The sequence below is a fragment of the Mytilus californianus genome, unplaced genomic scaffold (assembly GCF_021869535.1).
Source record: "Mytilus californianus isolate M0D057914Y unplaced genomic scaffold, xbMytCali1.0.p SCAF_47, whole genome shotgun sequence".
NCBI lineage: Eukaryota > Metazoa > Mollusca > Bivalvia > Mytilida > Mytilidae > Mytilus > Mytilus californianus.
Window position 1 is genome coordinate 1,053,811 of NW_026262698.1, and position 27,070 is coordinate 1,080,880.

Sequence of the window (27,070 nt, forward strand, 5' to 3'; positions counted from 1 at the left end):
AGGAATTAGGGGCCAAAAAGGGGCAAAAAACAAGCATTTTTCTAGTTTCAGGACAATAACTAGTGTGTAAGTGTATGGATCTCTCTGACATTGTATCACAAGGTTCCATATCACAAAGGGAATGCTGGGATTGATTTTGGGGGTAATTGCCTACAAATTGTAGGAATTAGGGGTCAAAAAGGGGCAAAACAAGCATTTTCCTAGTTTCAGGACAATAACTTGTGTGTAAATGTATGGATCTTTATGAAATTGTACTGCAAGGTTCAATATCACAAAGGGAAAGCTGGGTTTGAGTTTGGGGGTAATTGCCCTAAACGTTTAGGAATTTGGGGCCAAAAAGGGGCCAAAAAACAAGCATTTTTCTAGTTTCCAGACAATAACTTGTGTTCAAGTGTATGGATCTCTCTGAAATTGTACTGAAAGGTACCATACCACAAAGGATAGGCTGGGATTGAGTTTGGGGGTGATGAATCATAAGGGGGTTCAAAAAATTTTTTTTGGGGGGGTTTTTTTTTTCCTTTTTTTTTTTTTTTAAATTTTCCATTTTAAATTGGTTTACTCTGATTTATATATAAAAGCAAATAATAATGATATGGTTTGAATAGGTATATTAAAAAATTTTAAGTTCTTAGACCACTTTCATTCTGTGTCAGAAACCTATGCTGTGTCAAATATTTAATTACAATCCAAATTCAGTGCTGTATCAAGCTTGAATGTTGTGTCCATACTTGCCCCAACTGTTCAGGGTTCGACCTCTGCGGTCGTATCAAGCTGCACCCCAGCGGAACATTTTATTAACAAATGTTTAACAAAAATGTGGAACACCATCATTTATCCTTTGGCTAAGATTTAATAGATAAATGTTCTTTGACCTCGAGTGACCTGCAGCTTTGGTCTGTCAATTGTCAGTTTAAAAAAAAATTAAATTGATTGATACATTGTACATGGTTTCTTCAGAAAGAATAAAAAATAAATCAGTTCAAATGGGCGTTAGAAACTTTATGCACAAGCAGCACAACCCATTGTATAATTTTTGTAAATTTTAAAGCCAATCTTCTTCAGGGATCATTCTAACAGTGTCTTTTTTAAAATTTCGGTGTGATTACTAAGCTGCAGACTTAACATGATCTAGCATTTTTATAAGGCAAATAAAAGAAGGATGTGTCTAAGGATATGAATGCCCCCGCTCAAGCTTTACAATTTTCTATGTTAAAAAGGGGCATAACTCTAGAAGGGTAAAAAACTGCCTGCAAGTTTTGGTTTTAGCACCGTGTATGAGTTTCATAAAATTTGGATGAGGCAAACTTAAGTTAGAGTGAGAAACGAACAAATTTGCAATTTTCTAAGTTATAAAGGGGCATCACTATAGAATCACACCAAAATATTTTAAAAGACACCCTTAGAATGATCCCTGAAATAGATTGGCTCTAAAATTTACTAAAATTATACAATAGATTGTGAATTAAGTCATAAAGGGGCATAACTATAGAACAGTAAGTGACTAGCTGTCGAAATTCGAACTCTGTCTGCAAGTTTTGGTTCTTAGCATTTTTGTATGAGTTTCATTAAATTTGGATGAGGAAAACTTAAGTTTATACAGTGCGGAAACGATATGGGATGGAAGGACTGTCAAGGGTAACACTTAATGCCCCCGTTGCCTACGGCGGGGGCGTAATGATATTACTTTGTTTGTTTTCTGCCTCATGACCAACTGTATGGTTTAGACCTCCAACTTATACATTTTACATCCTTGCTAAATTATTTTAGATAGAAATATTGTTTTGTGTTGTTTTAAAAATCTCAATCCCATTTATGCTGTATATTGTTAAATTTGTGATAAAATTGACCAAAATTGAGCGGAAAAGTTGTCACAACATTGTAAATTGTAAAAGTTCCGTGGTACATGCATGAGTTACTTGTTGATGAATGATGTGCAATGTAAATCAGGATTTGGTTAGGAGAAAACATGTGATTTGTCCAGATTTTGTCAATAAGGGAAAATAAAATTGAAAAGTAAAACCGTTTCCACCCAACCAATATGACATTTGTTTTGTTTTTTGCCTAATTTATTGAAAAGGGAATTATATGAGTTAAAAAAAAAAAATTTTTTTATCAGCTTTGTTCACATTTTGGTGAAAATATTTACATTTTAAAGTATCGTATAAATTAAAAAAAGTAAACAGTTACCAGAGTGGGATGTATATACAAATGTACATGTAAGGGTGGTCAGAATTATAAGTTGAACTGTTGAAGAAATACAAACAATTTAACCACAGTCAAAATAAAATAAACCAAAACACAAACAACACTCGTCAAAACACTACACAGAAAGTTTACCATTGAGCAACAAAAAACAAATCAAAAACGAGGACGAAATTAGGTGCTCAACATATATTTAGTTCAAATCAAATCAAATCAAACTTTTATTGCCATATAAACCAACTTATACGATTTGTGACAAAAACAACATTAACATAATGACAAGAAAAAAGCATGTATAATCATATTAAAAAAACTAATGAAAATAGTTCAAAATTCAATTATGAGTCCCCTATCCTTAGTGCCAATGACTTTTTTATAAAGGAACCTATGCTTTCTACCTGTTTTTGTGTTGATGGGTAAAGAATATTTATCATTTTTTCATTTTCATTTTTAGTGTATGCATATGATTGTTTTTATTGACAAATACTCTCCTGACACCTGATACTGTAGTACACATATCAGATGCATTGTAAATTATCTGAATCATTGTTTGTGAAAATGTCATCTCATTCAAATATGAATAACCTTTTATATTTAGTGTTTATGACACTTCAAAGGATTTTGAGTCTATGAATTATAACTTTTTATTATACTTTACAATGGAAATCCCAATCAGACCTAGTTCAGATATCTTTTCCTCCATTTAGATGTCAATGGCAAAACCTTAGTAAAGGACAAGTGATGTTACGTCTTGTTTTTATATTAGTCAGATGGCTCTTTAAGTTAAGTTTATGTTGAGTATAGTCAAGGTATCATTGGCAGAGAGAATAGCTAAGAACCAAAACATAGAAATTAGTTATTAAATGATTGATTAATGAATTGATGCTTAATGTTCAGTGACAAATATTACATGTACATTTAGTATGATGTATTAAGGCCACAGTAGTTTACTGATGTCCAAAACTTGTAAATCAATTTTCATTTTTGTAGAAGATAGAAATCAAGGTAACATGCAAAAACTGAGGGCATCAAATGAACTGCAAACAGCATTACTTGGCTTTGTACTAAACCAACTCAATTTTAATGTACTCGCTCAAATTCTAAAGTTACGATCTAAAAAACTACTTAGATGCAATTTTCTGAATTCAAGCCAACCTTTCTCTTCTTAATTGTGAAAGCAGAGAAGTAGCAAGTATCATTTTTAAAGCCATTGCTTTACCTGGCTGAGATTCAAACCAAAGTAAAAACTTACATTTATACACACATGTACAATCAAAGACAAAGCTTCAGTGAAGGTGTCAAATGCTGCTTTGTTCTGGCAATGCTAAATATTCATGGATTGGGGTTTAACACACAGTGAAACTTAAAATCTTTAGTTTTAAAGTTGATCCATTGTTTAAGGTGAAAGGAGCTGCATAAAACCTAGCTACAACAGTGATTTTGTTATTAGAGGCATTTTGAAAGATGCACAGGGCAAAGATTTGGAAGCATTAAATTGTTAAAGAAGTACTTGGTTTTTTTTTTAATTCAGTTTATTACAATTTAGTTATGATTTTTAAATTGCATATTGAAATTTAAATTCCTGTTATAACTTATAGCTTTTCAAATGAAAATGATATTACAAGATAGAAGTAAGGAAAACAGAAAAATGAACAAATTGATGAAGTCTTATCTTCTCATGGTATTGAAGAATCAATGCATGCAAAGCTAATTAAACTATTTTGTTTTAAGTATCTGGGCAGTGCCTGCTGGCTATCAGATAACTGTGTTTCTAATTTGTTCCAATTTCGAACCATGATAAAAGATGGTTGATAGAAATACAAATATGTTGGACTGGTGGAAAAGCAAGATATTTTATTCCCAGTAATATAATTGTCTTGACTGGTGTATCATTAAATTCATTACAGTTTTTTTTTTTTTCTAAATGTCTATGAATAAATTTATTTAATATGTAAATAAGCACTTAGTAACATGACTTTTTAACATTTGTATAAATGAAAGTCTAGTCTGTTTATTTTTATGAACCACCTGTAAACATGAGAATATTTGTGTGATTTTGTGTAAACCATGTATACATGGAATGTGACAAATCTCCTCTTCTTGACTACCTTTTATGGTTAAAAATACATGGATTACGTCAGATAATTTAAGATTGCAATGTGAATGTTATCAGTTTAAATTCGTTTTACGTTTAATGACCAAAAAACCATTTATATGGAAAGTAAATGAAAAAAAAAACCTTCCCTATTGACAGTGAGTGCTTCTAAGTATTGAAGTGTCAGTGAATGTTTTTAGTTTGATAGAAGAAAACAAAATAAATTTCTGAAATATCAAGGTAGTCAAGTTTGCCTTGAAGTTTTTATAGGTGCAAGTTAGTTTTTTTATTCTGACTCACTGTTTGTGATTTTAGGACTATAAAATGAAGGCTCTAGGAGAGGGACTCTATCATATATGGAGGGTGGTTTGATTGTTGAAGGCATTTTGTTGATTGTCTCATGAATAGCCACCAATAAACTAGAAGAGGTGAAACACTTAAGTTTTGGGCACCTTTCCGCCAGTCTAAAAAAAAATATGATAAACACCAAAATTAAGAGATATATTTGTATTGTCATTAAAATTGTAATAAATATTTGAAAAGAAATGAATTTTTAATTTATGCACCAAAAGTATCTTTCCAAAAAACTTGTGTCCAAAATATGAGGCTTTTTTTTATAAAAATGAGTGTTGAAAATAATGTTGCACAGACTCAGTCCTCATAAATTTAGAGTTGAAATTCTAATCCATCTCAAAAATTAAAGTTGTCCTTATCATACAGGGTATCTGTCTAATCCTTTTTTCCACTCTAGCTAGTAAATATTCAAAATGGCCAGCAATTCATGTGGAAGCTAGTCTGTTTCACATACAATCGATGACTTGTTTTGGGTCAATTGTAAATAAACCTTAACAAACTTAGAGTAATACAAAAATAAATCTGTTTGAAATTGGAATAACCTTGTATGAAATGCAGGCCTCCAAGGTCCATCTTTAAAAAAAAACCATTCTGGTGCCCTATTGAATCCCTTGTTCAGTCAAATCTTCTGCAAGCCTCATGCTGGATCAGCTGTATCAAATGCATGAAAAATGAGTATAATATTAGGACTATAAATATTTTTGTTATATTTTTCACAAAATTAAGCTTGGTAAGCCTCATATTCATATGCAAATAATCTTTACTTCCTGTATAACCTTTTTGAAGATAAAGAGACCACAAAAGTACAGTTTATTATGTATTTCCGATATCTTTTTTTCTTCCTGACCTCCAGTAAACCATAAAATATAAATTAATATCAAACCATATCAAACAGTTAATTTTCCTTAGGAATCTGTAAATGCTTATTTTTCCATTGTGCACATTGAAAAGTGTGAATATGTTGACACAGTTTTTTTATACATTTATACACAGGGATTCTGTTATTAGTCTAACTTTTGCAGAATTAAAGATAGCAGGAAAATGTATAGTAACTGTAGTCTATAGTAAATTCTTATCTATCTAATCAGAACCTTATTGCCATCAGTTCAGGATATTTGCATTTTTCTGGAGCCAAGAATTGGAATGCAGTAATATCACTGGCATAACACTTTAAAGATTATAATCATTACATAATATTTGCACAGTTTTTTTTTTTTTTTTTTTTATTAATCGTACTTGTTGAGAAAGAAGTCACGATCCATAAACATTATTTGTGTTATGTGCATCAGATACATATGCCTCAATCATCACAATCTTACCTCCCCTCACTAGGGAAAAAAATTGAAAACAACACGTTTAATAATTTCATGCGTCCGAAGCGCTTTTCTGGATTTACCTTCATCAGGAACGCTCAAAGCCAAACATTTGAAATCCAAGGGATGTATAAGTACCGAAACAGTTGAAGAGCTATATGACAAAAATACCTAAAACAAATAGCCAAATCCATCTAAGGTCAACTTTGCCTGAGGGAGTTGAAACCTTAGTTTCTTTATAATTTCAAAATTTATAAACGGACAGTTTTAGAAAAGTTTGTTATAAATCATGTCAGTACCGAAGTACTGACTACTGAGCTGATGATACCCTCGGGGACTGATAGTCCACCAGCAGAGGTATCGACCCAATGATGTAAAAAAGTACATAGCACTTATGCTAATCTTTCATATTGTGTTTGATTCTAGATGGAAAATGTAATTCTTTTTTATACGATAAAAATTATGCATTTTCCTCCCCCAAAAAAACGGTAGAGGTAGTTTTGAAAAAAGACAACAATATCACTTGTAATTGCCCTATACGTTTAGGAATTTGGGGCCAAAAAGGGGCCAAAAAACAAGCATTTTTCTAGTTTCCAGACAATATCAATTTGTGTTCAAGTGTATGGATCTCTCTGAAATTGTACTGCAAGATACCATACCACAATGGGAAGGCTGGGATTGAGTTTGGGGGTGATGAATATAAGGGGGTTCAAAAAATTTGGGGGGGGGGGATTTTTTTTTCTGTTCTTAGACTTTTATGATGTATTTAAATTGGTAATTATGGTTGCAAACTCCATTGGAAATTTGAATTGAGATTGTGCCCATATCTTGAGGGAAAGAATTTTTTTTTTTGGAAAAGGGGGGGACAATGATCCGTCTTCCTGACAATCAGAATATTATAACTATAGGCTATCCTTGAAAACTACTAACTCTAGACATTTTATAAAAAACAGAGAATGCAACAAAAATACATTGGTTTACTGAAGGAAGTGAAATAAAATTCTTGCTAAATCTATATTGAAAGTTATTGAAAAATGAGTCTTAAAATCAATGAAAATCAAACTGAGGGAAAAACTTTGTGATATATAAGCTAACCAACTACCCTGAAAACTGAATATTGGTATCTAAAGCAGATTTGGAATTGAAGTTTATAATCTCCACTCATGATAGTTTTAAAAAATGATAAATACAGTACATGTATACCCAAAATAACTTAAATCTATATTACTAAATGAATAGAGTTGAAATTGGGTGCCATGTTTTCTTCTTTCACATAAAATCCATGAATATTGTTTTATACCTCAAAGGGGTAATGACCAGCGTAGTTTATTATGTGTTCATTTCAACATCTTTTGAGGGGTATTTGGGGGTTAAAATCGGAAAAAAGCCAGTTCGGATCGACTGTCCTTCACGACGTTCGGCTCTGAAATTTACGTGCCGTCATCATTTCCGTCATTGCACGTCTGCCCGGCAAAATTCAATTCTGTTTTGTTGCAGATACGGTAAATATTGACCTTACACTGAAACACTTTATGATACACATTCCTTTGACGCACTCAGCAATTTAACAACAGATTTTTAGGCGTCAAGAGCTTTTCCTTCCGGGGAGCCACATCAATTCAACATGAAAAGGGTGGGGGATTACTTCAGTTTTCGGTTAAAAATGGGTACCGAAGTGCGGCTGGAATGTGACCCAGCCCCATTCATATATTAATGCATAAAATTTTCAGACCACTCATATATGGGGGTGGTTCTGAGCATGGAAAAACCAGAAATCAGGTGCAGATCTAGGATTTAATGTTGGGGGGGGGGGGGGGGTTCAAAAAATATTGTTCTGTAAGTTTTCACTCTATATGTCACCAATTAAAGGTATTTATAAACACATATTATTTTGATCAGTGCAATGCATCCAGGGTATAACAATGACATATCCTATGATTAGATCACAAACGCAAATAGTTTCAGTCGGGAAGACTATTCTTTTGGTTGTCATATTTAGTGGTGGTATTTTGTCTCTGACAGGCTTCAAAAAGATTTAAGATCTTAATATTGCCTTACATCAAAACTATATATCTTCAAATTATGAACCAAAGTATATTTCGCGGGTATTTTTTTGTATGATATTAAAACAGTTGACATCAGTATAAATTTTCCTACATATACAACACCATTTGATATTCAAATGCTCACTTACATATAAACAATTACACGAAATGAGGTAACATTTACTTTTCATTTTCAGGATCAGCTCATTAAAGGTCGTAGATTAAATCTTTTTCATAATATTTTCTTTGATCAAAAGATTTGTACAACTTCAATTGAATGAAGTATATATAATAAACAGGTTTCCTTCAGTCAAGTGGATTTGTGTACATTTATTTCATAACAATGACATTTACCTGAGAATATTAATTAAATATATATTATTGTCTGCGAATTTAAGGAGAAAACTAAGGTTGTGTTTCGTTGCTTAGAGTTATGTCAATATTGTTCCTTTAAAAAATGGATTTATTTTTAATTTATCTGATTTCGTAGTTTTATTTTTGCAGTTTACAAAAAGAGTTCATGATCAGATTCTGTTGGTTACTTTCAAGGTTCCCGATTTTGACCCCATATTTTCAGTTGAGTAGGCATTTGATAAGGTTATGTGATAGAATACATGTCAGATTTGGGTTGTTAGACTGAATTGTTTTGGTTTTTCAAAATGAAATAATGCGACCAGGTATTAGGCATTTAATTTGGAGTAGAGATATCTGCTTTCAAAAGGGTTATAGTATGATAAGCTGTGAAAAATAAACATTTAAGCCGGGAAAACCCAACTCATTTCTATGGCTTGCTAAATTTAACCTAGGGAATAATTGTAAATATTGAAATTATGCAATATAGCTGTATTACTGTGTATGATTTGAGAATATTTGCATATGTTATCTAAACAGATTATTAAGGTGCATTTTCAAAGATTTAGTCATTCTTTTCTTCATGTTAGATTCTGTAGTGGTTTTGTAATGACCTTGAATTTATTGTATAGGATGGGAACGAAAAGAACCTCTTAAAAGAATGTTTTTGATAGTTATTCAGTTTAGACCTCTTTTGATTATATGGCTCACCATTTATTTATACATATTTGTTTTTTCGAACTTGATGAATTTCTCATTGTCAACATCACATTTGAACTGTTATAGAGATGCTTAAATTTAGAGAGAATTTTCTGAAAGGAAATACTTGATCCTCATGTTAAATGTTGGTTTTTAAGATGATTTTTAAATACCAGTTAATTTTTAATATGAAGAACGGTAATATTTGTTATGTATGCTTAATTCTTTAAAGTATAACTTGGGAGAATGTTGTTGTACGGGTATAAACCTACTTACCTATATTCCCTTTTCTCTACTTACTTTATCTCTATTGTATAATCTCGTAAGAAAAGATTGAAAATGGATTCATGCATTCAAACTATTATGAGAAAAAACTAGAACTATTTAACAAAAAACAAAACATCAATTTATGAAGAAAAACTCCAAACAGAACTATTGAAAAAAAAAAAATATGTCTTTTTTGACTTCTTGAATACAATAAAACTTTTTATTCAAATCTCTCACAGAGGGTGGTATTTACTAGACAGTAAACGTTTTACTACAAATTGATTCACACCTGTCTGTTTGTTACTGAGAAGCCAATAATGATAAGAACTAAAAGCTCATTTGGTATCTTTCAATTTAGATAAGAAAATAGATGTTTCTTTTAGAAGATAAATTGAGGCATCTTCAAACTGTTCAAGTTCAGAGATACTGAGATAAATTCTGACTTATGTTTTATACTTCTTTGGAATGTGATCATAAACATCAAGCAATTTTATTGATTTATCGATTTGAATATATATCAAATTAGACAAATTGTATCAAGGCAGTTAGAGTTATTTCCCTTAGAGTATAAATTTGAAGAAAAAGTTTGACAAGTACAACAGAGTTGCTTCCCATTGATTTAAGATTGCTGTCTTATAATCAAACATGTTTTTGCACCAAATTCTAATAGACAAAGTTTATATAAATGACACAGCCAACACAGAAAAAGGGACCCATGGCCAAGACCAGGCCTTGTGGTCACAAAAGTTTGGAGCATGATTATAATACTCAGACTCTGAATTCAACCAATTAAAATTATAGATTTTGGTGTTTCATGCACAAATTTTGTACTCCAATACTGAGTCAAGTTTTATATAGAAGGGCCCAGTCTATTACTAGATGCTAACAATCTACTAAAGAAAACAGAAATGTTCAAGATGAGTAAGTAAAAATTGGATCCAGTGGAAAATTGGGCTTTAGCTCAAGTGCTCTGGAAGGACAATGATTTTCAGCTGTGAATCTTTATTTATCCTAGAGATGGAATACACTGTTTGGAAGAATTACTGAGTATTTCAATTCATTTATTCTAAAATTTCTGTTTTCCTGTCTTGTCATGTTTTAAAAAAAAAATTATTTGTATTACAAAATGCCTCCAAGAGTTGTTTTATTTAATATCTTTCAACTGTTTAGGATGTGATCTGATCAAATTGGATTGTTTCCCTTTTTATGTAGATGCCTTCAATTTTTCAGTACTAAGTTTGACTGATATATATGGTAAAAAAAACAACTATTCAATTTTTTTTTGCAAGTTAAACAGGATGATCTTATACCAAGAAGTCATTTGATATGTAATGACTATAATTATGTATTCAAAGTTTTAGGGGAAGGTAATTTTTTAGGTCGAGTACGATATTTTGAATTGTCTATTGTTAACATTTAACAGTGTGTTTTTAAGGTTACTGTCTTATTGATGTTCAAATGCTCTTTTTTCAATTCATAATAACATGCTGTGTATTAAAAATGGAGATGATAAAGTTGTCTTAAGCTTTAACGTTTCTAGATAATAGTAAAAAAAAAAAAGATTTGAAAATTTGGCACTGACAAATAAACAGTTGAAAAGATAAAATAATAATTTGGCAGTCAAAACAAAATTTTTTTTTTTCTTGTTAATAAAGTCATTCACATTATATACAAATATTTTAGTAACAAACCTATCTGCTTAAACTGAGAAATTTGGCACTATTTGAGTGCAGTTCTTTCAAATGTTTTAGCACAAATGTCTATGATGATTAGTTTGGGGGCATTGACAAGAAGCTTTGTCTTATTCTTTGTTCACTTTACAAACTTGTCAACATTTGTTGCTTATGATCCAAGCTTTTGACATGACTTTTTACCTTAGATCATGTCAGGTCACACAAGTCAAATATGTTGAAATCCTTTGAATGCCATAGATATATGGATCCAAGTTAAATGGTCCATACTCGGCACAAATATCATTTTGCAAATAGGTTTTAGGTCATTGCTTGTAATTCAGGAAAGCAGTGTTACTATACAGTTCTAGTTTAGGAATACCTAGTCCAGAGGCACTTCTATGGTATACTCATCTGTGCACCTTCCTAGTTCATCTTGGAGTTTAACAGTCAATAGTCGTCCATGCTGGATTAGATTTTCTTTGGGTTTCTCTATGTACCTTTCTTTGATTATTGGCATGTGTATTCCATCATGGAATTGTTGTTTTCATATAAACCATATTCAAAGGTAGAGAAATTGAAGTAAGTAGTGCTTATGAACCAGGTATTCAGAAATGAAAATGTGTCAATAGCCAGAGGCGGATTTAGAGGGTTTTTCAGGGGGCCCGGGCCCCCCTTTTGTGGAAAAAATTTGATTGATTAGATAGGGAATCACTGAAGTATGACTGGAGCGGGCCCCCTCTTAAGCAGTCAGTGGGCCCCCTCTTATGAAAATTTCTGGATCCGCCACTGATAGCTTATTTTATTGTGAAGCTGAGGTGACAGAGACTTCTGATGACACAGTCTGATATATCAAGATGTAGACTTCATATACCTAGCTATTTAGAAAAATCTACAAGTAACAAAATTTTTAAAAAATAAGTCAATGAATGCATTGTGACAAACTATTACAGATTTTTTTTTGTACAAAACAAAGTTTATCCATTAATCTTTGTACTTTTATTTGTAAAGAATTTATTTACAAAAATTGCTGTATCATTGATAAGAATGAGGCTGGTCTTTGATGTAGGTATACCCATCCAGGTAAATATGTGTATTGGCTTAAGGCTTTTACTTGATCTTTTAATTAAATGTGGTCATTGGATTTCGTCCTTTTGAAGGGTTCCTATTGTATGTTAATTAGATTTAATCCAGCTGGAAAATGAAAACTTCAAAAGAGTTTTAACTGTTGTTAAATTTTAGATAAATTCAGAATATATAATTACAATCTATTAGAAAAATCTTTGTAGAACACTCATGTACAAGTATTCTGATTTGTTAGGGTGTTCTGTATGACATATTCAATACTTTGTCATTTCCTTATGAAAATTGTTTGATATTTTTGGGGTTGTAATTTAGGACTGTATTAAAATCTTAGAATTTTCTTTTGATTTACATTTTGTTTGGTTATGTTCTCTTCCTGACTGGGTTTATCAAGTACACAGTTCAAAACAGTTTGTTTTGGAGTGGGAACAAACATTTTGTAAGTCCTTACAGATAAACAGAGGCGGATTTAGCGGGCCAGGGGCCAGGCCCACCCTTTTTTTGGAAAAATTTGGTTGATTATATAGGGAATCACTGAAGCATGACTGGAGTGAAAATTTCTGGATCCACCACTGATGAATTTGTTTTCTCAGGTGCATAGAAAATGACATTTTTAACATTAAACAACAGTATTTCAATGCTAGCATCACATTATTGTCTTTCAATTCACTTTTCATGGGTTAAAGAAATTTTGCTTGTTTTTTTTCCAAAAGTGATGATGTCTTTGCTCATTGTTGAAGGCCATATGGCGACCTATAGTTGTTAATTTCTGTGTCATTTGATATCTTGTGCCTGTGGAGACAGTTGTCTCATTGGCAATCATACCACATCTTTTTTTATATATTTGAAGAAATTGGTTTAAAGTTTGTGCCTCTTTTGAATGTTTGTTTGTACATTTGACAGTGAGAATAAATGAGGTACTGGCTGTAAAAATGTGTGGTGTGTTCTTCTTTTATTTTTGCATTTTTCTTACTTTTCCACAAATAACCAATGGTTCATGTGTAAGTAAATAGATATAGGAAGATGTGGTATGAGTGCCAATGAGACAACTCTCCATCCAAGTAACAATTTATAAAAGTAAACCATTATAGGTCAAGGTACGGCCTTCAACACGGAGCATTGGCTCACACCGAACAGCAAGCTATAAAGGGCCCCAAAAATTACTAGTGTAAAACCATTCAAACGGGAAAACCAACGGACTAATCTATATAAAAACGAGAAACGAGAAACACGTATGTAAGCATGGGTTATAGACTTTCTGCTCACATCAAGGATTCTGTTCCATATTTTAAGTCACATAATTGCTTAGTTGGTGCAAGTTTTGTACATGAAACATGTGATATTCTCAAGCATAGCTGTAAATGTGAAGACATTTCCTTCAATTGATCTTTGACATTTTGACCAGATAATTTAATTAAAAATCACTATTTTTTTATGTGTCATCTAAATAGGTGACTTCTTTATTTTTTATTTGACCTTAAACAAGGAAGTTATTAGAGGAAATTTATAACAATGGTACTTTGATTCCCTCAAGTGAAGGTGTCCTTTAATGATAAAATAAGGTCAACAAATAACATAAAAACACTACATAACAGGGTCCGACACTTACGGTTGTCCGATTGCCCGGGGCAAGCTAATGCCGTATTCGGACAAGTTAAAACATCATCTTGGTTGTCCGATCGGGCAAGTGAAAAAAAAAGTGTTATATGATTAAAATTTCACAAAATCAATAGTGTCTGTTGTTTTTTCCATAGATTACTCAGTGATAACACCGCACGGTCGAGTAAAGTGGTCTTAACCCCCCTTCAATGCGTATATTTCGTCAATTGTTCGCACTGAATTCCCCATTTTACCAAAAATAGATCACGTTTAAAAATATTGGCCAATCAGGCGGCCGCGGCGTTGCTTCGTCATTATCGTTATCCATCGGGACACCACTCGGGCGTTTCCGACGCACGTGTTATTCCCACCAACCAATGGAAAGCGGAGGTCTATTTTCGTTGTTCTAACTTTATAATTTGACATCGGATGTGTATTTCCCTAAGATGGAAAAACGTAAAAGCTTGAAAGAGAAAATAAAATTAAACTTTAACAAATTTGTCAGTTGTTGTCAGTTTATCAAGAAGGGTTATTTGAAATGGCATTTCTTAGATAAATTATTATGAAATAAGTATCTCTATGTAAATGATCCAATTCCCGTATATTCATCGATCTTTTCCCTCCCTCCTCGGCTCATATATGCCTCATAGTATATTTTCATACTCCATAATCAATTTACACCCCATATACATGATAACTATATTTTATCTGCATGTACTACATTACAACCACAAAAATATCATGTAAAAGTTTGGGCATGTAGATTTCACTTTCGGACAAGTAAAAGTAATAGGGCACTTGCCCAACTGGACAAGTTGGTATAAAAGTTAATGTCGAACCCTGCATAAGAATAATAAATATGACTGCATATAGAACACAAAATTTGAGAGGATCTACTTATTCATGTTTGGAAGGTCACAGTTGAAGGTCAAGCTTAGTAGTTGTATTAAGGTCAAGGCCACAAAATTTATAGTCTGATCAAAAAATGACTTAGTCAAACCATCAAACTTACAACTGAATTAAAATAGAGATCTTGAGATATGTATGATATCTTATCATGGTTAAAACTGCAGGAAGAAATGACTCAAATTTTGTATAAGATTTAAATAATGTATTGAATTTCGATCAGCAATGCTGCATATAAAAAACTGTTCAGCTTAAAACAGGATTTGTAATATGATCAGATATATAATATTTTGAAATTTTATTAGCATAAAAAAAAACTATTCAGCTTAAAAACAGTCAATTTTTAATGATCCACCATATCAATTGTGACACCATATTGTGTCAGCTGTCTTCTAGGTCATTGGTTTGACTAAAAACCAGCTGTATATTTTGTCAATATAATACATCCATGATCAGGCCATTTCCATACATAAAATGTAAGCGATATCTTCCTGGTTAAATTACTTTGTGATGTACTGTACACAATTGACCACTTACAAAAAGCTTTGTTCTATTAGAAAATAGTGCTTCAGATTTTTTAAAGCAAAAACCAATTCTAAAAATTAAGATTGGAAAGATATGTCAGTGGTATATTGTACTGCTCTGGTCAAATATAGAAAGCTTTTCAGGCTAATGTGGAAAGAAATATCACCAGGGATTCATTTCAGGGGTATTCAATTCCATTTCATTAGAAGGTCCATATAGGGATTTCTGTCTCCTGTAAACCAGGAAATAACGTTCATGGCAGTTTTATATTAATGTTTTTTTTGCTGCAATAGCACATCTATATGAATTTGAAAAGTTAGTACCTTTACAAATTAACCCAGATGAGTATTATATTAGACATTTTCAATTTAGGACTGTGTTTAAAAAAAAACCAGCACAGATGTTTTTGACAGGGGGCAGCTAATGTAATCTTTTATAACAAATTTACAATATCAACCTATTTTTTAACAAGAGAACAATTGACCTAATGAACAAAGGAAAATGAATGGATCTTGCCCATAAAGAAATGATGGTTCTCTTTGCTGATTCATCAAATGTCAGACTCAGATATCTACATGTTGTAGCAATCATCTTAGTATGAAATGAACACAAATAGCTTTGATAGAGGATCAATATAGCTTTTTGAAATTGGATTACCATTTGAAAGGTGATGGAAAAAAATCTCAATCATCAAATTGTCTCTTTTCTTGTTTTATTGGTACAAATAGAGTGAGACAGGAAAAGGATAATTGTGTTATTGGCCTGTTCTTTTTTTTGTTGTTTTTATTGGCATTGTCTGTTGATTTGATTTTTATGGATCAATTTTTAGTTGGTCTCTGGAGAATTGAGGAAAATGACATGTTTATTTCTTGTAGCTTCATTAATATTTGTGTAATTATTCTTTATACCAAATTTATATGGTATTCAGGCAATTGTTTCTTTAATTTGATATGTGGGGGATATAGATTACATATGGTTTTTTTATATATATAAAAAATAACATATATATTCTAAGTATAAACCATGAATCTTACAATCAGATGTAATTGACAATGGTTCATAATGCTAAAATATCAGCTTTTTGCAAATTAAACTTATTTTTTTCCAAGGAGAGTGTATGGTTTCTTTTTTAATGAATATATCATGATATTTGAAAGACAATGCTTATAATAAATATTTCCTTGTTAAAAGTGAAATTAAATATTTTTTTGTTATTTTTAAAATCTTATTAGTTGTTTATTTATGATTGAGATGTCTATCTTAAATTTAAAGGACAACAGAGTTCATTATGTCAAATCTGGTTTCATCTCGGCTTTTCAAAAGACCATTGTTTGTTAAGTTTTCATTTCATTTATTCAACAATTAAATTAGTCTTAAGAATTTAATTATCTTTTAAAATCTTGTCTATGTTTGTCTTAGCTAGCTGGGGTAGACATAAGAAAAATCTGATATGTTTATTCTAAAATAAAAAAAAAATCTTATCAACATAAGTCTTTAAATTCTGTTCTTAGTTGACACTAACTAAATCTATTGAGTACTCATGATTTGGCTTTAAAATAATGTAATTTGATGAGGAATTTTATTAATTTTAATTTCTGATGTGACATTTCAATAAATTAAATTTTTTGTGGAGGTAGTATTAACTGTATCAATTTGAGACCTTAATATACATCTGTGTAAACAATTTTGTTTGTGGTAGCGTTCTACCTGGATTAACTTGTGGGTATATATACATATATACAAATTTACCTATACGTTTTTCCATGAATATTTGTTTGCTGTTATTGAAAGGTATACAAAGTGTCATAGAGATGACTTATTAATCAGCTGATTGTGTGAAATATCAGAATTTTTGTGTTTGAAAAATTTCACAACTAACAGCTGACGTGTGATTACCGCCACTGGATAAACATGACAGATGTCTTTTGACAAAGGAAATTACCCATAGAAGGTGAAATATACACCTTGGAACTGTCCATTTGAGTGGTCGCTATTGAAATTTCTATTTGTGTATACTTCAGTGTAGAGTAGCAAACAAATATTTGCAGACTGGAGAGTTTAATGGGGAGAAATCTGAAATTGGACACCATTGACCATTGGTCAGATTTTGATTGCTGAAACTGACCAGTGTATTCCCTGATGCCAGTCTGACACCTCTTATCAACAGGAGAGATAATAGTGTAACAGATAGATTTTTACAAACTTGTATACAAAGGAATTGATTTTTTCTGCTGATTTTATTTGTTGATTTGCCACAGATGGGATAAACACCATGATAACATTGATTGCTAGTGGACTAAATGATTGCTTGGCAAATAATGTTGACACCTCAGTAATAATTGGACAAATCTCTATTACATCCTAGAACATCATATTCACAGTTCCAGATTCCTGCCAGGCTATTGGTCATTTACGGCCCTGAAACTATAATAAGACACTTTTGACAAGTAATTTACAATAGTTTTGTGAAAGGCTGAAATTTCATATTGTTTTGTGAAGTTTACATATATGTAATTGGAGTTTACCTTGTTGTGGTCATTTTGTAAGTCACAAAAGGTCAATTACTCAGCTGACATATTTGAGTGATTTATTAAGATTGCAATTTGGTGCTGGGAGGATAGTTATATATAAAGAGAGTGCAATTATTTATATCAATAAGAGATATTAACACTGCAGGTTATCTTGACAATACATAAACCTTATTGAATAACTTCGCTATGGAGAATTACTTGAATTAAAAAGTCAGCAACATTTATCGATTTTTTAAGAAAATTATGATTGAAACTTGGAATTGATGTTCTGGAAGAAAAAAAACTATGATTTGTGGAATTTGAGTTAATCGCACAATTATCGCCTGTCGTAACTCATCAGGATTGTTGTAGTATAAGGTCAGTGTGGAATTCGGGCAATAATTAAAACAATATTGACCACATATTTTGAAAATGAGGTTGTAGTTTTGGAATGATAATAGAACACAGGGATTGATTAACTAAGTATTTGCCAATTGCTGTGGACACGTTGGTCATTTTGGAACCATAGCATGACAGGAGCTTACATACTGTAGGATTAATACAGACAAAATCAACATGTATATTTGTATCACTGGGTAGGTAGAGTATTTAATCATTTTTATATCTACCCTGGATTTAATTTGATTGATAATTTTAATGTAGATTTGTTTGCAGAGGTTTGAGATATAGTAGGTCTATAATGCCTCCAGATGACTTGGACAAATATGTCTCAATTTAATATACCTTCAAAAATGTTACATGTAAACCTGATAGTTTTGTAAGTGGACCCTCGTTCGTTCTTCACAACTCTGGGGGAAAATGCAGAAAAGATGAACAGGTCCTATGTCAATGCTGTATTTCTTGCTTATGAATTGAAATACACTAAACTGACTTCTCTTTTTCCAAGATGAAATTGACAATTCTTTTAAATGAGATAGTATTTAAAAATTCCCTAGGTTATTTGTAGCCAAATAGCTGCATTCTCTTTAATGTTTTTGCCAAAAGAAAAACATTTATAGAATTATAGCTCATATATCAATTTGATCCCCTATAGTATTTTTAAAGATTTCCTAGTTAGCATTTGTTGCCAAATAGCTGCATTCTCTTGAATTTTTTTGCCAAAAGAATAACATTTATAGAATTATAGCTCCTATATTAATTTAATCCCCTATATCACAAAATATGAATACTAGGACTAATGTATTATATTTCCTATTCTGCCCACCCTTCTTCATAATTTTTTCTCAATTGCATCTACAGTCCTCATATAATTGGATTATTTTCTCATCAGGTTTCATTGTGCCACATGCAGAGTAATTAATTAGATGCTGCTGGTAATTGCAATTACATGTAATTATGCTAATTAAGTTGATTTGAAACATGTCAAAATACACTGGAGATATAAGTCATAAGTGTCAAGGGTTCATTAATTCAGGTTTAGTTGGTTTTATCTTAAATCTTGCATCTTGTATGAACAAAAAAACTGGAGTGGTAAACTAATTTCATTAAAAAGTAGTCAGCCTCAGGCACACTATATATTCATGTGTTCAATTTCCACTTTGACATGTTGACACATTTTTTTATGGATGATGAAAAATTACTTTTTTCCTTCTAATGTGCATTCAAAAATGTTATAACTTTAATCAATTAAAAGCCCATTTTTTCATAAATTAACATTTCAACTTTGGTCTGTCAATAAACTCATCATAGATACCAGGATTCAAATTGTGGTCTGAGTGTCAAATTATAGATCTTAAATGTGTGCCACCATAGAAGTTTACAAAATAGTTGCTTAATAAAATTTAAATTACAGTTCATTCATTCCATTAAAAACATGTTTGATTGTATCTGGTTGAAATGCTAATTGAAGAATGGATCATGTTTGACTGATGGGAAAATATTTACAGAAATAAATTTGCCATTACTTTTATTTGTTCCTGTAAAACCTAATGGTTTATTTAATCAGCCTGATGTTTTTAACACCAATAAAAATCAGCTCTTGATAATGCTTTCTAAATATTTACATATCAATATTTATCAAAGTCTACTTTTTACATACATATACATTGTATGGAAAACTTTTGCACTCTTTCGCTCTACAATTAACATAGTAAACTGAGAAGGTTTCACTGAGGTTCCCGTTTTATATAAATACAAAAAGTCCTCTGTCGGTAGATGTGGAATTTGTTTTTTATGTTTGATGTTATTCTATCAGAACTTTGTTAAGGAAAAAATCTATATGCGACATACCTTACAAAAATATTTAATCAATACCATGGCGACAAAAATTTGTCCAGAATATTGGTCCTTAGAAATTATTGTTTGGGCTTACATAATGCATTTACAGGATTTGGAATATTATGGTTAGAGGAATAGACATATCTTGAAAAGAAAACCTGAAGAAAATTGACGCCATGAAATAAAACCATTTAAACAAACCTTTGCTTTTTAGCTATTATATCTATCTTTTTAAAAGAAGCAGATTACGCCAATTATTATTAATACAACTACAGAACTAAGTAATTTGTGGCACTTTTTTGATAGAAGGATCATTAAGTAGTACTAAAATTGTATCCAGCAAATAGTTCTTCTACCTAAACATGAACATTGTTACATGCAGCACCCATTTTCAGAAAAAAAGTTTAAACAGGCTATGATTAATCTGGCATACATTTAATAGTACAATTGTCTGCGTTTTTCTTCTAACAGATTTTTATTCTCATCATTAGACTTAAAATGCAAGGTTTGCACATTCTTAACATCTGATTAAAATATTCTTACATAAAAAACATAGATGGATAACAAGATATAGAACCACTTTTATTTGATTGAATTGGATTGACTTTTAAGAATTGCAAAAAATACATCACTGACAGATACTGTAGATGCTTGAAATAGAAAGATAAAAACCAATAAACCTGTAATTTAGAAAAGAACATATTGATTTTTAGAAGTGCTTCATATTCCTCAGAAGGCAATTAAAATGGGGGTAAAATTCAACTTCGCTTTCATTTCTAAAACAAAGTTATATCATGGAAATCTTAGCTTACAGTTCTGTGATTAAAAATGTGGAGTAATTATGTCAATTAGACAGCAACCTAAGAAGACCATAAAACCAAAACAGACATTTAGAGGTCTGAACAAACAGTCTCCAATGTCAGACATCATGTAAATGTCAAGCTTAAAATCCCCAAAAGTCTAAACGAGTACTGTGAATGAATTCACTAGAGACAATAAAAGATCTGGTTTTAGTTCTCTCTTTTCAGCAACCAATGATAATTGATGCCAAATGGGTCCTGAGTCTTGTCAGCTAAGGACAACATACTATTAATTAAAAGTAAATTTTAGCTTCTTCCTTTGAATTATAAAACCATACATATAAGTAATCATTGGCTCTTGAGGACTGGCTTGTCCTTAGCTATTCCTGGGATCTTTTAAACATGTAGCTCATGATTATAACTGTCTGCTAACTGTTAGTCTTTGAATCAGTTTAGCTTGGAAATGTGACTGTGAGTTTTAAGGACTTATTAAAATCCGGTCTCGGACAAAAAGGATTGTTTTATTTTGTTTGAAGGTAAAGCATCATGTTATTGAACTTAAGTGAATAATTCATCATACATGTACCAAGTATCATTAATAGTTCTCATTGTGGGGTCCAAAATGCAAACATTTGAAGTAGAAATTATTTCTTTTAACTCAAATTTGAAATTCAATTGTTTATTAAATCAATGATACATATATATATTTATAATAGGAGATTGTTGTGAAAATATAAAATTGATGGTAAGTGTACTTAGAATGAGTTCAGAAACATGCTTTTACAACTTGAAAGCTTTTGTGATTTACATTATTTAGATGTTTATTGATATTTTATTGAAATTTTATTCCTTCAAATATACTGTTGGAATGCTACAGTTAGAGGTATATAATGCTAGAATTCTTTTGTATCTGATCAAATTAAAACACCATAGATTGTAATAGGTTTGTGATGGGACATTATTACCAAAGTTTAAAAGCTTCGTTGACCATAATGATGGGCTACTTATATGACCAGGGGGTAAAGAAATAAAGTTTTGTACAGAGATAGGGAACAGAGGGATAGAGAGGTACTGTTAGATACTTTGCATAACCCACCCCTATTAATTTAAATTTGAAGGTGATAAATGACTTTGATGGGAAAATAATTGGCGGGTATATAAACCCGCTAATGACTCATCAACAGAGAGATGTGTTTTGAAACATTCTGAAAGAGCTAATGACATGGTTTATTGGTGACGATAATTTGAATGTGGGGGGAATGTAGACTGTAGGTTTGAAATAGTGTGAGAATACTTACGTAACTGTGCAAATTTTCGATATTTTTTGCACCTTTTAAAGCAATTTATGCTAAGAGGATCAATAGATATGCATATTTTTTAAATGTCATATAAGATTTATGTCTATTTCAAATTAAAAACATGCTGATGATATGATTAAAAATCGTGGCATAGATTTTATGGATAGAATTAATTTTTAAGAATAAAAGATGCATTGGAAGAATTTAATTTTCACAATCAATCAAACCGTTTGATTAGTAATTTGAAAATATTAATGATGCATGCACCTACAAATCATTATTTGCATCAATGCATGCAGATTTAGATTTCTCAAATCCATTTCAATGTGAAACTTAAGTCCCTATTTTCACATGAGAAAAATATTGAATGATTTGTGTGGGTAGAATTAAATGACATCTAGAGTTAGTCAGAGGGGCACCACATCACCATTCAATCACTAATGTCATTGTCTGGGACAAATAAGACAATTCAAATTTTTCTAAGATTATAGATTATACTTGAACCTTTCAGATGAAGAATCAAATGAAATATTTCTCTCCTATTTTAGTTGGGACATTAAATCCAATGTTTTATTTGTGGGAGAGACACTAACTGCACATGCTTTTTACAAGAGTTACATTCATTGCAAAATCTTGTTTTATTTACTGTTTTCAACCAGACTAAATTCAATATTTAATGCTGAAATTTATGCATGGGAATTTGCAGACATTATATATTAGAAACTCACCAAAGCACTTAAAATCTGTCAGTTTTATAAGGTTACATATTACATGGTGCTGGCAGAGGCTAAATCAAGTTGTCTTGGATCATTGAATTTGGTACAAGAGATTTCATTTGATCTAGAACTTTATATAAGGACTACAGCAATTATGAAAATTAATGTAGCAAGTGACTACAAAAACAAATAATAATTTGTTTAAAATGATGACTGACCTACAGTGAACTAATGGTCTGTCTAATGACTGCAAGGTATGGTTTTTATTAGGTCTTCAGACATGTACAAATTACTAAAACATGGTTTGGTATAAGGATAAATATCAAAACAATATGAGAGAAACATTTTATATAGCTTTTCACCTTTGTTGTCAATTTTTTTCTTAAATGGGATAACTTATGATTTACATGGTCAATATAATAAAGTAAACCTGACCCTTTCCCAACAGCTCAATACCTTGAGCAAGCATAAAAGAGGGTAGGGAGATATCAGTTGTTTGCTTAATGGTTTTACTTATTTTTTCTTATACACGTTTTTCCTCCTCTTGTAATTAGCAATATGTTAAATTCAAAAGTTAAAAGGGGCCTCGGTGGCTGAGTGGTCTAAGTAGTTACTACTGTAATCACTAGCCAGTCAACACTGAGGTTGTGAGTTCGAACCCCGCTCGTGCGGGTGCACTCGACTCCAATCTTAATTGACTAGGATTGTCAGTTTTCCTATGGAAGGTTTTCTCCGGGCACTCCTGCTTCCTCCACTAATAAAAACTGGCTGCCACGAAAAAGCCCAAAAGCAGTGCTTAAAAGTGGCGTTAAAACACCAAAAAATAAAAAATCAAATCAAATGTTAAAAGGTACCCATATGACATATACCACATGGATAATTTATACCCATCTCTTATCAATTGTTTTGTTGTACTGGATACTGGATCATTGTTTATGTGACCACTTTGGATCTGTTATATCATGGTACTTACTATACTTGACCCAACTTTCATAACAAAGCTGCTGTCTGTGGGTATACCATAACCTCTATCAGTGGCAGATCCAGGGGGGGGGGGTTCCGGGGGTTGGAACCCCCCCCCCCCCCTTTTTTTTTTACGTTCAATATATTTGAATGGGGACATATAGTTGGAACCCCCTTTTATCCTGGGTTAGGAACCCCCCTTTTATAAATGGCTGGATCCGCCCCTGTATATGTTCATGTCCCTTTGTATTAGGGACATAATGATAGGTATATAAAGTACATCTTTTACCTTCTAGAATGTTATTGGATAGGTAATGACTGTACGTCATTCTAGAGTCTTAAAAGCTAATCCAATATATTGTTTTGTACTGTGATTCAATCCTTGTATCACATCAACAAGGAATTTGTAAATAATATAAGTTGTCTGAGGATTGCATTACGTTTAGTTACTAAACCACATTCTTTGCTATAACAACAATATCATATGAGCAGATTTGTTTTACTGTCCATCGGTAATAATTTTGTATTTCTGACTTCACCAAAACTATAAAATGGGTTCCAACCTAACTGTTGTGTATATTGAAGTGGTTTACTTAGTCTCTTTTACTCCAATTTCATGGTCTTTTAAAAGGACATTAAGTCAGTAACTACACAAAAGACATTATAGTTGCATCTCATATTTTTAGCTTCATTGGAAGGTGTAAGTCTTCAAGGAATTGAACATGTAATAATACATTAACATACCTAAGGATAGAAGTTGGGCATTTTGTTTTGTGCATATGATGTGTCTTTGTATCCCTCCCTCTGTTCTGTATATGAAAGTTTTTCTTTGAGGGACTTTACCATGAAGTTGTGGTCACAATCACATCAAATTAAAAACTTAGTACATATGTTTATTTATGATCTGAACTTTTGAAAAAATATATATATCAAATAAGGGTTTTGATCCAGATTTTGTGGTTTACTCGACATTGAAATTTGATAGTGCAATTGACAAATGAGGCTTGGCAACTTTGTGTGTTTTCCTCTGCATGTTCTGATTATGCGTCATGGAAGATACCCCATATCCTTTCTTTTCTATTTCTTGTTCCAAAAGTCAGTTGTAGATATTTGTGACAATAAATTGTTAACACTGATTTTAAAACTCAGTGTTGACATACTGTATACTTACACTGTTTTCTACAGTTGATGAATGTTTTGACAAATTTATTGTTGAGACTATTGAGGAAGATAATCTGGGTGCATTCTCATTGTATTTCATTATAGATATTTATTAAAGTTCAGTGACATAGGTATAAATCGACTTATGATGTACTTGGTTTATCTTTACAAATGCAGACTTTCTTCTAAAAAGTGATGAATGTTACGAAAATTAAAGATTAAATGAGATATGCACAGTTTTTAATGTATTCATGCTTTCATTGCAATTTCCTATTAGGATAAGAAATTTAATAAATAGGTTCTTTCAGATAAAATCTACGCTTTGGTGGAATTTTTAATAAAGTTGGTGTACATGTAGTTTGGTACGTTTTGATTCTAATAGAACTCACAGTCAAAGTCCCTGTTAAGGTCAAACATATCAAAAATTGTAGATTTTAGAGCACTTTTCTGGATTAATCAGTAAAAGCTGTGTTTTACAATAAAGACAATTAGTGACACAAATATGGTATCTTTTAAAAAAAAATGTAGATTTGAAATCCTATAATGTTTACTTCTTTCTAATGTTAAAAAATAGCTGTTTTTTTCCCTGTATTATAAGTCTATTCTGTATTCTACCGTAGTGCTGTGTACTAATTAACTCACTCAGTCTGGTGAGTGGTGACTGACTGACTAATTTACTAGTGTAACGATAAATTAATGCAAAAGATATGATACTTGGTCGGACATAATTATGTAAAAGCCATATTTTTGTACTAAGGAAAAATAGTAATAATTGCTGAGTGTAATAATATGAATTTATTTGCATTAATTTCAGAATTTAGAATGTTCATGTAATTTGGCCTTTTTCCCCAGAGTGAGATGCGACTTCTTTTTTTATAAATCGAACACTTCTCCATAAAATGTTCTGTAGAGCCCCTCAAGAAATAGCAAATCCACTATAATTTCTGTGATTAATTTGAAATTAGACGAAAGAAAGCTGCTACTATAGGAACCCAGCTGCGGTAGCTACAGCATTTGTTTAAAAATTTGCCTCTCAAAAAAACAAAAATCAGATACAACACTTTTATTTTCATCATAAAATACAATTGAAATTGGTAGTATTTGTGAGAGGCAAGTAAGAAAGACCATTGGAAGAAAGAAACAATTTCACTAAATAATAAAATTGAGAATGGAAATGGGGAATATGTCAAAGAGACAACAACCCGACCAAAGAGCAGACAACAGCCGAAGGCCACCAATGGGTCTCCAACGCAGCAAGAAAATTCCGCACCCGGAGGTGGTCCTCTGAGATTGCCCCTAAATAAAAATTGTGTACTAGTTCAGTGAAAATGGACGTCACACTAAACTCCAAAACATATAAATGAACTAAAATTAAAAAACATGCAAGACTAACAAAGGCCAGAGGCTCCTGACTTGGGACAGGCGCAAAAAACGTGGCGGGGTTAAACATGTTTTGTGAGATCTCAACCAGTAAATTAAGTCTGTAGCCCTTGCTTTTGAAAGATATTAGAACTTTCCCCCAGTAAAAATATATCATGTTTGTTTACTTTGTTATGACAGTTGTCCTATGAGAACAAATGTGATATCTTTAGGTTTGAGGTGAAAACCTCTTGTGGCAGACCAGTTAGATGTTGATTGCTTGTTTTTTTAAACAACTTTCTTGTACAGAAAAAATATTTATCTGTAAAAAATATATGTAGCTTCCCTGAAGGTATAGGAAATAAGTTGTTTTCATTAACAGATAGATGTTAGATATATGTTGTATTGACATAAAAGTCTGTCTAGAACAAGGATCTGATAAATATGTTGATTGGAAAAGTGTGGATGTTCATTGCCCTCAAGTCTTGTCTACTGGTTTTCACCGTTTTGCAACTTGTAGGTGTTCTTTTGTAGATTTCAGTTGGAAAATGTTGTCAGTCATTTTAAAAGGAGCATTCACTTTTTTTTTTGTGAGGTCGACAGCCTCAATTTCCTCTTTGAAAGTTTATTTCCTAAATACTCAAAAAGCAATGGAAGGTTATTCTTTTTATAGTTATAAAAGAACGGTTTCTCATTTGAATCAATCAGACAGTTTGAAAACTCTTAAATCAAGTCAGTGGGGAATTTTTATAAAAGCTGAGATAGGCAGGACAATTGTTGAAATAGCTATTAAAAATGCACAGAATGAACTGTCTGGGTAAGCATAGTCAAGTAAGACTCATCACAAATTTATATTTTATTTTTTTTTATTTCTCAATATATATGACAAATAAGTATTACATGTATAACAATTTTC

The 27,070-nt window shown here is 31.6% G+C and overlaps 1 protein-coding gene across 4 annotated transcripts in view; it reads left to right on the plus strand.

Moving 5' to 3' along the window:
- Positions 1 to 27,070, plus strand: part of LOC127700055 (IQ motif and SEC7 domain-containing protein 2-like) — a 93,872-nt gene that overhangs the window by 3,789 nt on the left and 63,013 nt on the right. Inside the window, exon 1 of one of the 4 annotated variants that reach the window (XM_052203515.1) lies at positions 16,890 to 18,215. The exons of 2 other annotated variants lie outside the window; for them this stretch is intronic. In XM_052203515.1, coding sequence (XP_052059475.1) covers positions 18,196 to 18,215 — 20 coding nt within the window. In that variant the 5' untranslated portion in view covers positions 16,890 to 18,195. Of the gene's footprint in view, positions 1 to 16,889; positions 18,216 to 27,070 lie in introns of those variants that run through there. One more of the 4 variants, XM_052203518.1, reaches the window with a different exon arrangement.